Source organism: Mycena indigotica, assembly GCF_014461135.1.
Source record: "Mycena indigotica strain 171206Taipei chromosome Unknown Mind.scaff0017, whole genome shotgun sequence".
In the NCBI taxonomy this organism is placed as follows: Eukaryota; Fungi; Basidiomycota; class Agaricomycetes; order Agaricales; family Mycenaceae; genus Mycena; species Mycena indigotica.
In genome coordinates this window covers 503,406-518,618 of record NW_023503016.1, presented here as the reverse complement: position 1 = coordinate 518,618, position 15,213 = coordinate 503,406, and the positions used below count along the sequence as shown (strand labels likewise).

Sequence of the window (15,213 nt, the reverse complement as noted above, 5' to 3'; positions counted from 1 at the left end):
CGGGAGGAGGTTACGGACGGTGCGGTAGAATCATTTCGTCAAACTGCCGGTCGGTGAGTGATTGTCCGACAAGTTTCGCTACGTGGTCGTTCATCTGATAAGTCATCGGAGGGTTTAGACTTTCCACAAACCCGAGCAGAATGCCGTGAAGTTTGACGAATCCAGGGATGAGTGCGTTGCGCTCGATACGGTCTCCGACCTCTGGTTCTTGGCCTGGAAAATCTTCGCTCACGGAACCTAAACTGCACATCCGGCTGTGTTTATGTCCTTGTGGAATTGTGGATTGCATGGAAATTTTGCAACGGTTTGCAGGCGTGCGACTTACTGTTGCTGCTGCCTATCTGTTGATCCGCGATTGATGAATTGTAGGCCATCTATACCATGACACTACCGACGCTTTGTCCTTCGGCGAATAGTTCAGGGTGCTTGCACCAAGCTTTCTCCATGCTTGGGCACAAACATTCCGAATGGGCTGATCGTTGTGATGGCTGTATCATGCGGCTCACGAGTTTCCGCTGTGGTCTTCAAACGTTTCTTGATGGGAATTGAGCAGACTGGCCCCGAGGTCGACGCAAGCGCTTATGAGTTGCACCGGCTGTTCATGACCAAGTTAGGTTCAGTTTTTTTGAAGAGAAGCAGTAACGTGTGGGAAGTTCACATGTCAATGACGACAGATCCGATACTGCGTCGGCAGGGGATCAGCATGGTCGTGCACAACGCACGACAACACATGTCCCCCAGTCGGATCAAGTAATATCGATGCATCCATCATCGGGTCACTGATCCTGGGCCGCTCAACCAGAACCGTGACTCCAAGAGTCGGTAACTTTTGTCTAAGCCTCATAAAGGCGCTCCTTTCCCAGAATGCCGCACCTCACTTGTCATGGGCTCGGCACTATCCTCTCAACGCAAAACTTCAACTCAAACATCCCTCGTTCAAGTCCCAGTTGCCGCGTCTGATGGCGACGACTTAATCATTGAAAACGAAAAATGGGACGAGAAGGCAGATTACACCCCACCGCTGCCACGTCCGAAAGCCCCCACAAGTCGGGCCTATGTTCCTGGCCACGATGATCTGTCAAGTGATGCACTTGCCGAGTACAAGCATTTCCTCGCTATATTCCCCGGTGTGCTGAAAGTTCAGATGCTGAGAACGTGCATTGAATGTATCACAGAGTACCGCCTGACCTGGATTGTTGACACTCTCCGTCGGACCGATTATTCTCGACTCAAAAAGGAAACTTATGTTGACTATATGGGCGGCGCTCTTCATCCGGACAGCCTCGTCTACGCTCACACCGACTTCCTCAGTCAGAGCGTGCTAGGCAACACTCATTCCGTCAGTAACAGGTGGGTTGCCGCGAACCAGATAGAGAAACACGCTCTCAAGTTCTATATAGCTCAAAACTCTCTTTAAAATGTGCCGACGAAGCGCGTGCGGCCGTCCTCTCCTTCTTCCACGCTTCTTCAGACGAATACTCTGTCATATTTACCCCGAACGCTACCGGGGCCTTGAAACTTGTCGGCGAATCGTTTCCCTTTTCTGCCGGCGGCTCCTACGTTCTCGCGGCCGACTCCCACAATAGCGTCCATGGAATCCGAGAATTTGCTGCATCAGGAGGATCAGCGGTCTCTTATATCCCTGCCACGTCTACAGGTGGTTTTGAGCTATCTATAGCCAAGGTGTGTAGCGTTTTTACGGCCGTGTTGTTTATGCTGATGTGTTCAGGACATATTGCTACAAAATAGGCCAAGGCATCAACCGTCGTTGTTCGCGCTGACCGGACAATCCAATGTGACCAACGCCAAAACACCACTGTCGGTACTCGAATATGCGAAGTCACTGGGCTACTACACCCTCCTTGATGCCGCAGCATTGGCCGCAAGCTCTTCAATATCTTTGACGGACTTGGCAGTGGATGCAATGGCGGTCTCCTTCTATAAGATGTTCGGCTACCCAACGGGTATCGGTGCTCTGGTTGTCAAGAACTCATTTCTCTCCGAGCTAAAGCGGCCTTGGTTTGCTGGTGGGACTGTCGACATCGTTCAGGTCCCAGGCTCGGTCATGACGCGCTCTACGGTATTGCACGAACAGTTTGAGGTAGGTCTCTTCCATCGCCCCACTTGCTGTCGCTTACCCAGTTCAATAGGATGGCACCATTAATTACTTGCAACTCCCGGCCATAACGAACGGACTGCGGTTCCTGTCTGCATATCTACCATTTCTCCCTCTGCGCCTGTCGTGCTTGGTACATTATCTCGTCTGGCACTTGACAAGACTTCGCCACGAGTCGGTCGATGCTCCAGTTGCGCAAATCCTGTCCGCAACTCCGAGTCGGAAGCTTAGCTCAGTGGGCGAACAAGCCGAGACGGGCGCGCTGATCTCTCTCGTGTTTCTCTCCGTCAGTACTTAACCCAGCGCTTTAAACAGTGACTAATCGCCCGCGCAGCCCACCGGCAAAATGGAGCCGCTTTCTTTCATCGAGCATGCGGCAACTAGCGTCAACATTTCTCTTCGCACTGGCTGCATGTGCAATCCGGGCGGGGCGGCAGCTCTGCTGGGGTACGAGGTCGCAATGCAAAAACTCTCTCCCGGAGCCACCCTCGCGGACTTGACCTGTACCATCGGACACGAGCTGGGCGTCGTCCGCATTAGCCTCGGCCTTGCGAGCAACTTCCAAGACATCTGGAACGTGATCCAATTTGCCAAGCTTCTCGCCAGTGAAGAGAGATACACGAAGCTCTTGGACGCGTACAAGAGCTGGCATGCGACGCAAGAAGAAAAGGACTCTGAGTTGATGATCTAGACCTCATTTTTTATCCTTATTGCTAATGTTATCCACTCATTTGACAGAAAAAGTAAAAGTACTAGGAATCCTTTGAATATATCAAAATCATCTTAAACTTGTGACTGGGCTCGCCCCACTCTCTCAGGTCATATTTACCTACTAGTACAGCTTGAACGACAACAATCTGTCAGAGACTGAGTATTCCGACCGAGGCCCGTCCCAAACAACCAAACCTGGAAGTATATCACCGCCCCATGAGCGGCGTTTGCTTCGTTTTCATATCGGTGGCTTTACCGGTTACTGTTTACCGGAATTCTACTTGTCCAGGTCCCCAGGACTGCTAAATCAAGTCATATCTCTGCGACCCACTTAGCGGCATAAATCGGCCTCGCATCACAATCCGAGTCACACCAAGTATTCTTGAGCAGGCATCTTTACCGCGGTGCATTCAATTTGGCTCCAAGGAGTCTTGGATATGCAGCAGGAGAGTGGCTTATGCTGCGTTAAAATTATAAACCGCCGGCGGGTCCACAGCACTGGAAAAGACAGCTCCACATTCAGAGACTTGCCACAAACCCGAGCGCGTTTCATGAATAGGCGCATCCGCCGCATTCTGATATGCTAGCACCAGATCCAGCTGTTTTCCAGTGCACTCGATAACGCTCAGCCGCGGGATCAATTCCGATCAAAAAATGACCACGGAGTTTTCGTGGAAAAACCGCTTCCCAAAATAGTAATTGTCTCCATTTCTTACGCGCTTTCGGCGCGCATCGTTACCAATTATTTATTTCAGCGCGTTAGAGATCAACTCAAGGTCTGACGAGAACCATCAATATCGAGTCGATGTACTTTCGTGTGAGGGCTTATAAGGCCCCCACCTCGCCGTAACACCGCTGCCTCGCCATGGGTCATGCTCCCTCCTCCCACCGGAAATCCTTTCGCATACCTATCCCTTGCACATCAACAGCCAAGGTTGCTCTCGATACAGTCGCGTCTGATGACGACTCGAGCAGCATATTCAATTCAAAGGCACGCTACAAAAGCCAGGAGCGGGAGAAGGCCGACAATCATGACTCGCCACCGCCATCTCCGAAATGGCTCCCGCTTCCGACCTACGCTCCGGGCCATGATAGTATTCCAACTGACGCTCTTGCCGACTACAAGCACTTTCTCGCCGTATTCCCTGGTGCGTCGAAATGCTTTATCCATGGACCAATACTCACCCCAGCTCAGAATATCGCTTAACTTGGATTCTTGACACTCTTCGTCGAAATGATTACCGGCGACTAAAAGGCGAAACATACGTCGATTATATGGGGGGCGCGCTACATCCAGACAGCCTGCTCTACGCCCACACCGAATTTCTTAGTCAGACCGTGCTAGGCAACACCCATTCGGTCAGCAACAGGTTAGGTCGCGAGTCTGATTGACAAAAATGCTAATGGGTTCGATGTAGTTCAAAGTTATCTTTAAAGTGTGCCGATGAAGCGCGCTCGGCTGTCCTCTCCTTCTTTCACGCGTCCTCGGAGGATTATGCCGTCATCTTCACATCGAACGCAACCGGGGCTTTGAAGCTTGTTGGCGAAGCATTTCCATTTTCTGGTGGGGGCTCCTACGTCCTCGCGTGCGACTCCCACAATAGCGTCCACGGAATCCGAGAATTCGCCGCCTCTCGAGGAGCACGGGTTTCCTACATTCCCGCGACATCTACTGGTGGCTTTGACCCACCCACAGCAAAGGTACAGTGCTTTCAATGACGCGTTTTTCTCGTGTTTGACGCGTTCTCAGAACATCTTACTGCGAAATAGACCACGAGCGAAGAATACTGTGCCATCGCTGTTCGCGCTGACCGGACAATCCAACATCACCAACACGAAAGCACCACTGTCGGTACTCGAATACGCCAAATCGTTAGGCTACTACACTCTTCTCGATGCGGCAGCACTTGCCGCGAGCTCTTCGATATGCTTGACGGGCTCCTCTATTGATGCTATGGCAATTTCATTCTACAAGATGTTTGGCTACCCAACGGGTATTGGCGCTCTAGTCATCAAGAAGTCGTTCTTGGCAAAGCTGGAACGGCCTTGGTTCGCTGGGGGGACGGTCGACATCGTCCAGGTCCCTGGCTCGGTTAGGACGCGCTCTACGGTGCTCCACGAACAGTTTGAGGTAGAGTTCAGGCTTGATTCGATTCAGTTGTTTTACTTATTCCTACTTAGGACGGCACGATCAACTATCTTCTCCTGCCATCCGTGACTAACGGACTGCGTTTTCTATCTGCATACCTGCCATTTCTTCCACTCCGCCTTTCGTGCTTGATGCACTATCTCCTTTCGACACTGTCACAACTCCACCACGAATTTACCAACACCCCGGTTGTGAGAATCCTGTCCGCAACGCCGAGCCGGAGACTTGGATTTGTGGGAGAACAGGCCGATACGGGATCGCTCATTTCCCTCGTGTTTCTTTCCGTGGGTCATCTCGATTTGCGACAACAATTTGAAGCTAACTTTGCCGCAACAGCCCTCTGGCAAGATGTTGCCGCTTTCCTTCATCGAGCATGCTGCAACCAGTGTGAACATTTCTTTACGCACGGGGTGCATGTGCAATCCTGGTGGCGCGGCAGCACTTCTGGGCTACCAGGAAGAGATGAATCGGCTCTCTGATGGCGTAAGCCTTGCAGAATTCACTCGCACTATCGGACACGAACTGGGTGTCGTACGCATCAGTCTGGGGCTTGCGAGCAACTTCCAAGACGTCTGGAATGTGACCCAGTTTGTCAGACTTTTGGCTCACGATAGTACACGCTCTAGTCTTTGGCAGGAATACGAACTCCAGAAAGAGGGGGACCAGGTTGGGCTGGCGATCTAGGCATTATGACAACAAAAAATGACGACGGACGGAAACCACAGACGGAGAAATGACCACGAACGGAAACACCCCCACGCATTCATTTATCACGAAGTCCCCTTAATACTCCACGGTAGCATAAAATTCCACGCTTAATCGTCAATGACTGGTCAAAAGTTTCATTAGCCCGAAAGGTAAGCAGACATGGATCTTAGTCTTCATCATCATCATCATCTCCCTCATCGTCCGAAACCTCCATTCCTGCAGCGGCTAGTCTCGCTTTATCTGTTTTCCGTTTGGCCGTAACTTCGTCAAGCAGCACCAGCAAATCCTCCTGCTCTTTCTCCACGTCCTTTCGCTTTGTTTCTGAATCTTCTAATTGCGACGTAAGACTCGTTACTTGGGATGTTAACTCCGAGACCCGGTTTTGGAGGGCTTGGAACTGCACAAAATGTGTTAACGGACATAGTAACCGGGCTAGTCTCAGACCAACCTCTTCTGGGCTTGGCCCGGAAGGCTGTGTCGGGGCCGGTGGTGGTGGTGGAGGCGGGGCACCGCTCTTTTCCTTGAGTTGCCGTTGTAGCGTTTCAATCTCCTGCGTTTGACTTCGAATGGCCTCCCGGAGCGAGCCAATCAGCATGGCAGTCTCAGCACTTTGTCCAGATGAGGACGCGGTCATCTGATCCGGCTCTGTCGAGAGTCCTCGCTGGACGGTGTCTGGTAAACGGAAATAAGGGAGGGATGCCTCGGAATCGGGGATGGGGACTGACAGTAATTGGACTTCCAAAAGTCGACAAATGCCCAGTCGAACCAGATCTCGCCCTCCTTGTCCTTCTCTGGGAGCGCGGCCTTCAGAATCGGGACGGTGGGTGCAAGTTGTGAGGTCGGGTAGGGCAGAACGACCGAATCGGGGCCAACAGTGCGGAATCGCTCATCCTCGCGTAGCCGGGTTATCCGCCCCACAAGAGTTTCAACGCCCAGCAGATGGAGAATAGGGTGTATTGTTGTTCTGCAATAGCGATGAATGCTGAATCTAGTCATCAGAGAAAAACAACGAACCGTGTTATTTCGCCGGGTTCGCGATTGAATTCGTAACACACTCCAAGAAGAAAAGCGCAAAGACCGGGAACAAGGGCGTCGCCTTCTGTGGTCTGATTAATCGCGTCCACGAGCTTGCCAAGTTGATTAGAGTTTCAAGATAAAATATTCTTAACATACCACACTAAGCCCCCCGGTATCCAAGAAGTCGCGCACTGCAGCTGGCTCGTCCCATAACCATTGTGCCAGCAAACAGAGATGGGCCGCAATAAACCGATCCCATTCTCTTGCTTCTCTAGGGTCAGCATCCGTGTTCGCACGTGCTCGCGCCAAAGCAGCAAGCGATAGGTGCTCGCGAAGTAAGGGCAGTAGAGCTTGTGGTGGATCGTCTTCTTCCTCTGCTGGCGCCGTCTCGGGCGGTGGGCCTCCATCTGCTGGAACAAAAAAGCTACCCCCGGACGGTTCTATAAGATTTGGGGGCTTGATTGACCGAGCAAGCGTTTTGGCGCGAACAGAGGAACGAAGTAAATGGGCAAAGAGGAAGGCGGCGATCTGGGTGGTGGTTGATGCTGATCGGTCGACATTTGTGCTGGTATCCGGCGGAAGGGCAAGGGCGTGGAGCAGTGAAGGCCCATCTGAAGGTCCTAGTGCCAAGTTAGGCATTACCACAAAAAACAGGTAACAATACCAGAGCCTTCCACAGGAAGCATTCCGTGTAGGATCGCCAGCCGGATGTCTTCTTGTCGTACAAAATTCTATGGGCACCTTGCGTTAATGACAGGAGGATATGTGAATCCATTACCTCAAAAACGTTAACAGCCGCTATTCGCAACTCGAGTGCATCCTTGAGACGCTTCTCGCTGTCCAAGCCGTTATATTCGCCGTGCAAAGCAAGTTCCACAAGCACGTCTAGGGCAGAGGCCTCCTCCAAACGATCCCATTCGTCGCCATTGGTCTCTGGAACCGGCATGTACGGAGTCAGTCGCAGCTCCGAGAGCGGAAAGGTCAAGTTGGAGGGGAGTAGTTTAAGAGCCTACAGGGCATCTGTCAGTCTAGTAGCACAGAAAAAACAAGCGAAAGAGTATGCCTGTGTCTTGAGCGGGGTTGGTGCATTCGAGGCCAAAGCCATTTCGATGAGGCATCGCGTGTAAGATGAAAGTTCATGACTCTAGAGAAGATTTAGGTTTTCGTGCAAATCGGCCAGTTGGACCTACACTGTTCCCTTTGGAGCTACCGATGAACATGCCCATAATAGCGACGATGAGAGACGCATTGGCGGTTTTTTGATCGTCCCAATACTGCAACGCAAATTCTTGAGGTGCCTTCTCATCCACAGGAAGGTTGGGGGGGTAGAGGAGCAGTGTGCAAAGCACAGGAGGTAGAGGCGTATCACGGAAATAGCTCTGGTGTTAAAATGAACAACAAAAGGCCAAGAGAGTTGCGGCAAACCTGATTCGAGGTATTGAACCGCAGGAGAGCATCCACACAAGACAACGCTGCTTGAGGTACAACCCCACCTTCGACTCCGCCCTCTTGGGTAACGATATTGAATAGTTTCTCGAAGGCACCCTCGAAAGCGAGCACTTTTTGAATATCGGGACTCTGGGATATTAATGTCTGGACCATAGTAATGACCTCTGTTTAGGTTTTTAGTCTAAATTCATCCAACAGGTAGGATAACTCACCATTTCGTATTATCTCGCGTTTGTCCTCTAACACGGACATGATACTCGATGATCCAGAACGCGCTTTGAGGAAATAGGCCTGCACAACGGGCCGTCTATTCTGCAGCAATGTCGAGAGAAACTGAAGCGACGCGAAACGCGTATAGAAGTTGGTATCAGCCATGAGAGTGAAGAGGGTGTTTATGGCTTTATCCGTTTCGAGGACAACGTCCGTGTGCTTGAACCCAATCTCTTTACTTTCCTCCACGTCACATAGGACGATTAGCGTCTCCAGCGCAGCCTTTCCTATATCCGCATCGACTTCGGCATCATTTGCGAGTACTTCAAGTAGGCCATGAAGAGCCCTTTCTCCAACATCTTCCTTCCAGTCCCGTGCCAGTCCCTTGAGCGATTGAACTGCTGCTCGACGGTCTGCCAACAGAGTTGCAGGCGAAAGTCGATCGCTCAACCGCGAAATGGTGTCTGTGGCGGTCTGTGGCGCGCCAGTGGGTCCACGAAGGGCTACATAAGTTTGGGAGAAGAATTCCATCGGTGAGCCAACTCCTGGTCAGCTTTGCGCGATGTGGCGGGTTGGCGGTGCGGAAGATGTCACGGGTGGATGTGACAGGTCGTGACATCTTCGTCTTCTTCATGCCGCCCAGCCCATTCAGCTCCCCACCCGAGCGGACATCTACTCCCTCGTCAGGCTACGACGAAAATGCCGAGAACGTAGACCCACACTCATTCATAAACTCGAAGAATAATCACGAAACCTACGCAACCAGACATTCACGTTTTGTCACGAATAATATCTTGCGCGATTCCTTGATATATCCAATCCAACCCCCCGCAGTGGATGCAGAATATCCCGAACTTGCCTCAAACTCCGCTTGCGTTCCAAGTTTCTTGCCTTTCTCTCCAGTCGCCTCCAACTCCCCCCAGGAAGATAGTTCTGCGACTGTAGCCCTCCGCAAATACGCGTTGCGCTCCCCTCCTCCGTCTACTGAGCCCTTTTCCTCTCGCTTGTACTTTGCCGAGGACTTGCAACAGTCCACTCTTTTGCTCCCTTCCTCACGTCGAAATGGCAGTCACTCACTATCACTTGACGCTATGGAACAACATATTCTTGGTCCGAGTCGGAACGAAACGCCCGAAAATCGTGCTACAGGAAGTCTCGACGCACAATGTTCAGCTCAAAATCTGACTATATTCGCTCCGCAACCCCGACCAGGTAAACTTTCGCCATGTTCACCACGACCTCTGAACCTTCCCAGACTTGGCATTGCACAACGACATTCAAAGCAGCCAATCCACCCTCCAAGCTCCCTTTCAGCTACAGTCTCGGCAAGCACTTGAAGCATTCCAGCAAGCTAGTATGTCCTCAATCAAGGTCGCAACTATGATATGTATTATTCAGACTACCATCATTCCACCAGCACGACTTGAACTCTTTGTCAATTTAGAGAAGCTTCCAATGACCTTCACCGAAGCATTCCACCAGTCAAGTCAACCTCCGCGCACCCATTGAACATCATGGAACAGTTGAAGACACATCAGTAAAGGTCAGAGCTTGTAGTCGTTGATATCTTCTGACCAGTACAATTCCCAGCCAAACTGCAAGTAAGCACAAGCCTCACTATCACTCAGCCCACAAGCAAGTCCGAATAGATTATCAGGCCTTTGAAATATGATACTGTCCCCAATTCCACCACTGACGAAACTATCGTTAGAGCTTTGTTAGAGGATGTTCTGACGTGTTGTGCTATTATTTTGGAAGGACAGATCTTGACAGAATGTATGAACACAACGCAATCACGAATAGTCGCGTGGCCGCGGCAAACATTTCAGTCCGAATAAGTAAATGGATGGAGTAGTACTTGCAAAAACAAGCCAAGAAACAAGCCCAAACCTGAGCTCGGAAGAGAAGATAACACTGACGGATTGTTAGTCGAGCACTCAGTTGGTAAACTAAAAATCACTCACTTATTCATTCCCGACCTCCTATTGTCATTTTGGCCAGTTCACCATCAGCATCTTGAATTTCGATCTCGACTTTTTGCCCCGGTTCAAGTGGTGCGTCTTCGGCATCCGGCTCACCCTCACCCTCCTTGACCCCATCATCCAGCTTCATCATCTGCACCAGCCATTGCGCTCCCTCGTCCCAACCAGTCAGCTCGGCCTCCGCAAGGGGAGATCGTCCGGCCGCATTTTTTATGTCAATTAAATCGACTCCTGGCCCCCCCGGGAACTCGACTAGTTTTTTTACGATGTTCAGATGCGAGTTTAGTGCTGCCCAGTGAAGCGGTGTCGACTGTGCATTATTTTGGGCGGACAGTAGAGAGGACGGGAGGATGGGCAGAAGATAGTCGAGGAGGTCTAGAAATGTGCTATAAAGCTGAGATGTTTGAGGGACAAAAAGCAAGAGAGAATAATAACCTTCATGCCCGTTTCCACACAGCATGTGCAGTGCAGAGTTACCGTTGTCGTCTCGGACTTCGGCAGCAGCTTGGGCTCCGAATGCGGTTATGAACTGTTTAACATCGTCGAGATCGCCGTATCTGCAGGCGAGAAGAACGTCTTGTTGCTCGTCGATGGAGGGAGGCATCAGGATGTGTATTCGCTCCCACGCTTGCCAAAAAGGAAATTTCTGTCTTACTTGTTGTTACCCCTGAATGTCCGACTCGGAGCCACGCGGTGAAGGTCAGCGATGTTTCATAGCCTTATGACGCTCCGAGGTTGCGGGCAAGGCAACGCAAACGCAAATTGCGACGACCAAGCCAGGCTCCGCTTGCATCACCTTCATCTCCACATCAAAACCTATCAATGTCGGTGAAGCACATGGCGATCATATAAAGTCAACGGTCCAAACGGTGTTCCTAGGTTAGCTCTAGCAGTTTAATTCTTGCCTTTTCACTTTCTCGCCGGCTCGAGCCGCAATCCTCTTTTCTTTCGTTCTACCATGTCCCACACTTCTCCCGCGACGTACCTTGTTTGGGCTATAGTATCCACTATTGTGCGTGTTTCCTTGCCGCTATTTCGAGGGGTACTCACTCTCCTTGCAGCTTTTATCATTCCTTATCTTCCATCTCTGGTCCTTCGACCGATTCCAGTGTCTACGGTGTGCACTCCCATTGAACCAAGTTTGTTACAGCCAACATGGGAATGCAGATGGAATACAGGGTCGTCGGGAGCGTTCAAGCGGCTCATGACGGTGAGCAATACTGCATCTTCTGTTCAAAAGTCTGATTTATCCTTTCTCAGTACTCGTATCTAACAAGCACACCGTTAATATTGGCGTATTCTCTCGGTTTCACTAGTGCGTCCTACTGGTCTCATACCCTCCGCCAATCTCAAACTCATTCCAGTCATCAAGTACCAGCAAGGATTCATCGATGTCAAAGGCCATAGTCAGTCTCCATTGGTGCCTTTTTTTAGAAACTAACGCGCGGCAGTCATCCCAAAACCTGTTCAGTTATGGCCGGAGGCGGAGCAACGCGCAGTATTCCCTTTCTTACTCGCGTTTTCCATAGCATGGAGCTTAGAAATGTGCGTCAGCCTACGCTACTCCACATCAAGCACTGATTTCATGGTCATAGGATAACCCACCTCGAAGGTCCGTCATATCTTCCCTAACCTTATTGGTACCCTTAACACAAGCTTAGAGCTTTGTTTCTGGCTGTTCTTAGTCAACTCGGGCTCCGTACAACAAGACTGGTTCAGGAGTTGGTACTTCCGAACATGGGTCATCGGCTCGGCTATCGCGATCACCTATATGCCGCTGTTGACCATCCTCACGCGTTCGGATGTGTTGAAGGTGCGCGATTGCTTGCTTGCTGTTCATCTCTGATTCAGCGTCTATAGTGTGAAGCCTACACCTTTTTGGCCGGTAGTCTCGGTAGCCTGTCGCTCACCCTTTGGTTCACTCCCATACTGTGAGTTATCTTGTCTACCCAGCTTGATTATCATGACAACCACGATAGATGGGCGTTCCCTGCATTCCTCAATAGTCTGGTATGTGCTCTTCCTTGTCCATCGGTCAGTCTGATGTCCCCGCAGAAGAACGAGGGTGTAGACACTGATACTGTCGTCCGTTTGACGAAATTTCATGAACTCAACGTATGTCGCAAACATTTTCTGGAATACCCAACGGAATAAACCCCTTAGATGATTCGAGTCTGCTTCCGTTTCATCATGTGTATCCCATTGGTCATTCTGGGTGTGGATGGCGTTCGCCCACATAACCATATCAACGAAAGCATGCTATGGACTGGTGTGTTCTATCTTTATGCAACGTGTCGTTTGACAAGAAGCCTATTCTAGACATATTGATCATGGCGTCTGCCTTTGGTTGCGGTATCTCTTCGTCCTTGACGCTTGTTGTATGTCACCACTTGTCTTGCGACTGTCTGCCCAAACTCAATTCACGATGCCAGATTTTCTTCCCGCGCTCTGTGAAAAGCGAGATCGCCAACAAAGACGCCGCTCGCGACCGCAAACGGATTCGCCATGGTGGAGCCCCAAGCCAATCGACATTCTTGGACCAGGACTACGGCCGATACTCCAGCAACTCCTACATGTCCTCGCAGCAGGCCTCGCCAGAGATCACGAAACCCAGCGTTAGCCTAACCTTCCCTCCGTCCGACCCGTACCGGGTCGCAACGCCCCCATATGCCGGCGGGAAAGAGCTCGAGGACGCACAGTCATTGGAACTCCCACGCCTGCCCGCCATGCGCCCCAATCGACGCAGGGGCGGAGACATCGAGATGGGTGGAATCGACCGGCTGACCGAAAACAATCTCTCGCAGCACAACCTCCGTCAGATTCCCTCTGGCAAAGTGCATCCGATGGTCCACAACTTCACCTCTCCCATTGGTGGGTGAATGCTTTCGCTAGACAGAGCTGTTGCTGATCTGTCCACAGACTTCTGAGCCACGAACATTTCCGTATCACAATTGACATTGGACAGACCTTTGACAACCCAAACTGCCCACATCCTTCTCACGTACTTTCACTTCGTTCAACACTTTTACCCTTCCTTTCTATCTCGATGTACAATGCTTCTTAGCCCAAACTTTTTTTTTGTTGACAAAAACTCGTCTCGAGTGGGCAGTCCGGTCTTTACAGAAAAACACCAAAGTTATTTTACTACGCTTGTCCTACACGTAGGGTACGAGCCTGAATTAATCAAGCGTTCCAGAGAATGCTGTGGATCACGAGCATGACTTGACGAGCAAAGATGGAAGATGGCCTCCTTGCCTGTTCAATGTTCATGACGATCACGGAGTTGCTGCACCAGTGGACCCATGACCGAAAGCGTCGCTACACCCTGGCCTATTGATGATTCATATGTGGGTGGCGCGTAACCTGACTTGTAGACTCACCTTGAAATTTTCGCTTGAGGAGCAGCAATTTCCAGGAGGGTTCGGAAGCGAGCTCATCTGAAAGGTGATGAGAGGCTATTAGCCTTTTTGAATGTTATCCTGGTACAGCGAGTGCGGTTGGCCATGGCCGATTCCAAGTTGTGCTGAGTCAGCCGTCATTTTGATTGGAATGATCGCAGTAAGGAGACAAGCACAGGGAGAGTAAAATGGCTACATGTTACATGAATAAGGACACATGTATAGCGTATACGTACAGCTTGTAAGCCTTCCGCGTCGTTTGGTCACAACACTTGGGTTCAGTTTCTGTTGTGAATGGAACAGCACTGATTGGCCAGCTAACGCTTGTTCCCCATTGGCCCAATTTGGTGAATGAAGCCAGCAACGTCAATAATATCGTCTCCATTCAGAAAACGGAGCAAAGATCTAGTTCCAGTGCCATTCCGGAGTGACCCCCTAGAAAGCATTAGCTACGAATGTTCACACTGTAAGTAACGAGAACGAGCGTACTCTCTTATTTCCCACCCTCTGTTCTAAGGAAGAGTCAATGATAATGATTGGTTCCTTGAAAATCTTACGTTGTTCCATCCTCCAGTTCCATAGACTATTACGATACGATGTGGAGACCTCAGTCCAATCAGGGAAGTACCTGACTGTGGCCTGATTCTCTAAGGCGTCCTCCAGTCTGTTGCGTGCCTGTAAAATAGGTCAAAGACAAGATATTGAGAGGAGAAAACGCCTACAAAAATCGAGGTTTGGATGTCGGCATAGGCGACGACAAAACGCCGATCGTTGAATTGCCAGAACCACACAAAAGGTCCAAATCGCGATAACTTTCTCCGAAGGGTGTGAATCTGAGGGGTTGTGGGATACGGGGAGGACTTATGCCATGAGATGCACAGCGTACGCCTGGCGAGCTTGGTGCCTATAGCATCGGCAGTTTCGCGCGGGAGTGGGGTTGGCGGTAGCCATTCCCAACGCGCCAAATCTGAGCCTGTGAGTTGTTCCAACTTCAAAGGGTCGGTAAGCTGGGAGCGAGCGAACAGCCAGGCAGAGTCGCTGCTGAGGAAGCTCAGAGTCACGAAATGTGTTGAGCCTTCTTGTTGTAACTGAGCGTATTCAAGCGGTCCACTGAAGATTCGGTCAGTTATTGACTTGATGTTTTTGTGGGGCGCGATGTTCTGAATGCGCAAGGCACGGTGGAGAAGGGATAGTGGAGCCTTAATATGCGCCGAAGAGGGAGGGGGAGAAAGAGTTCGCCCGACAGTGTTAGCAGCAACGGTTGGATAGGCTTCGTTGCTTGAAAAATGTGGTGTCTTGGGACGACGGCATGCGAGAACGGTTTTTTCCCAGTGAAAGAAGTGATTCAAGAGTAGTCGCTTCTGATTTGGTGGATTGACTCAGAACATAATGCGGTAAGCAAAATTTTGGCACACACCAGTTTGTTGTTCATCGCTCACGCAACGAGATGGAGGTGACAGGGAGTAGTGTAGA

General features: G+C 50.7%; 6 protein-coding genes across 6 annotated transcripts; 3 read left to right on the top strand and 3 right to left on the bottom strand.

Moving 5' to 3' along the window:
- Positions 1–883: 883 nt before the first annotated feature.
- MIND_01384900 (Cysteine desulfurase) lies at positions 884–2,807 on the top strand (the record flags this gene model as incomplete). Its single annotated transcript, XM_037370265.1, has 6 exons — positions 884–1,127; positions 1,176–1,350; positions 1,401–1,683; positions 1,730–2,101; positions 2,151–2,402; positions 2,451–2,807. 6 exons carry the CDS (start codon positions 884–886, stop codon positions 2,805–2,807), a joined length of 1,683 nt encoding a protein of 560 aa, XP_037213266.1.
- An 885-nt stretch (positions 2,808–3,692) lies between these two features.
- Positions 3,693–5,660, top strand: MIND_01384800 (Cysteine desulfurase; the record flags this gene model as incomplete). The annotated part of the gene is made up of 6 exons (XM_037370264.1): positions 3,693–3,975; positions 4,023–4,197; positions 4,246–4,528; positions 4,578–4,958; positions 5,009–5,260; positions 5,313–5,660. The coding sequence occupies 6 exons, from the start codon at positions 3,693–3,695 to the stop codon at positions 5,658–5,660; spliced, it is 1,722 nt and encodes a 573-aa protein (XP_037213265.1).
- Positions 5,661–5,850: 190 nt separating this feature from the next.
- MIND_01384700 (uncharacterized protein) lies at positions 5,851–8,891 on the bottom strand (the record flags this gene model as incomplete). The annotated part of the gene is made up of 11 exons (XM_037370263.1): positions 5,851–6,081; positions 6,133–6,356; positions 6,410–6,648; positions 6,699–6,811; positions 6,858–7,321; positions 7,366–7,432; positions 7,480–7,710; positions 7,765–7,845; positions 7,892–8,080; positions 8,127–8,314; positions 8,363–8,891. 11 exons carry the CDS (start codon positions 8,889–8,891, stop codon positions 5,851–5,853), a joined length of 2,556 nt encoding a protein of 851 aa, XP_037213264.1.
- A 1,437-nt stretch (positions 8,892–10,328) lies between these two features.
- On the bottom strand, positions 10,329–10,946 carry MIND_01384600 (Ankyrin repeat-containing protein P16F5.05c; the record flags this gene model as incomplete). The annotated part of the gene is made up of 1 exon (XM_037370262.1): positions 10,329–10,946. One exon carries the CDS (start codon positions 10,944–10,946, stop codon positions 10,329–10,331), a length of 618 nt encoding a protein of 205 aa, XP_037213263.1.
- Positions 10,947–11,300: 354 nt separating this feature from the next.
- On the top strand, positions 11,301–13,269 carry MIND_01384500 (uncharacterized protein; the record flags this gene model as incomplete). Its single annotated transcript, XM_037370261.1, has 15 exons — positions 11,301–11,354; positions 11,404–11,459; positions 11,510–11,552; positions 11,603–11,657; positions 11,707–11,748; positions 11,794–11,887; positions 11,938–11,954; positions 12,004–12,155; positions 12,203–12,273; positions 12,322–12,352; positions 12,398–12,457; positions 12,506–12,611; positions 12,662–12,720; positions 12,775–13,213; positions 13,262–13,269. The coding sequence occupies 15 exons, from the start codon at positions 11,301–11,303 to the stop codon at positions 13,267–13,269; spliced, it is 1,287 nt and encodes a 428-aa protein (XP_037213262.1).
- Positions 13,270–14,145: 876 nt separating this feature from the next.
- MIND_01384400 (uncharacterized protein) lies at positions 14,146–15,172 on the bottom strand (the record flags this gene model as incomplete). The annotated part of the gene is made up of 5 exons (XM_037370260.1): positions 14,146–14,175; positions 14,230–14,252; positions 14,298–14,415; positions 14,463–15,101; positions 15,158–15,172. 5 exons carry the CDS (start codon positions 15,170–15,172, stop codon positions 14,146–14,148), a joined length of 825 nt encoding a protein of 274 aa, XP_037213261.1.
- Positions 15,173–15,213: the final 41 nt, after the last annotated feature.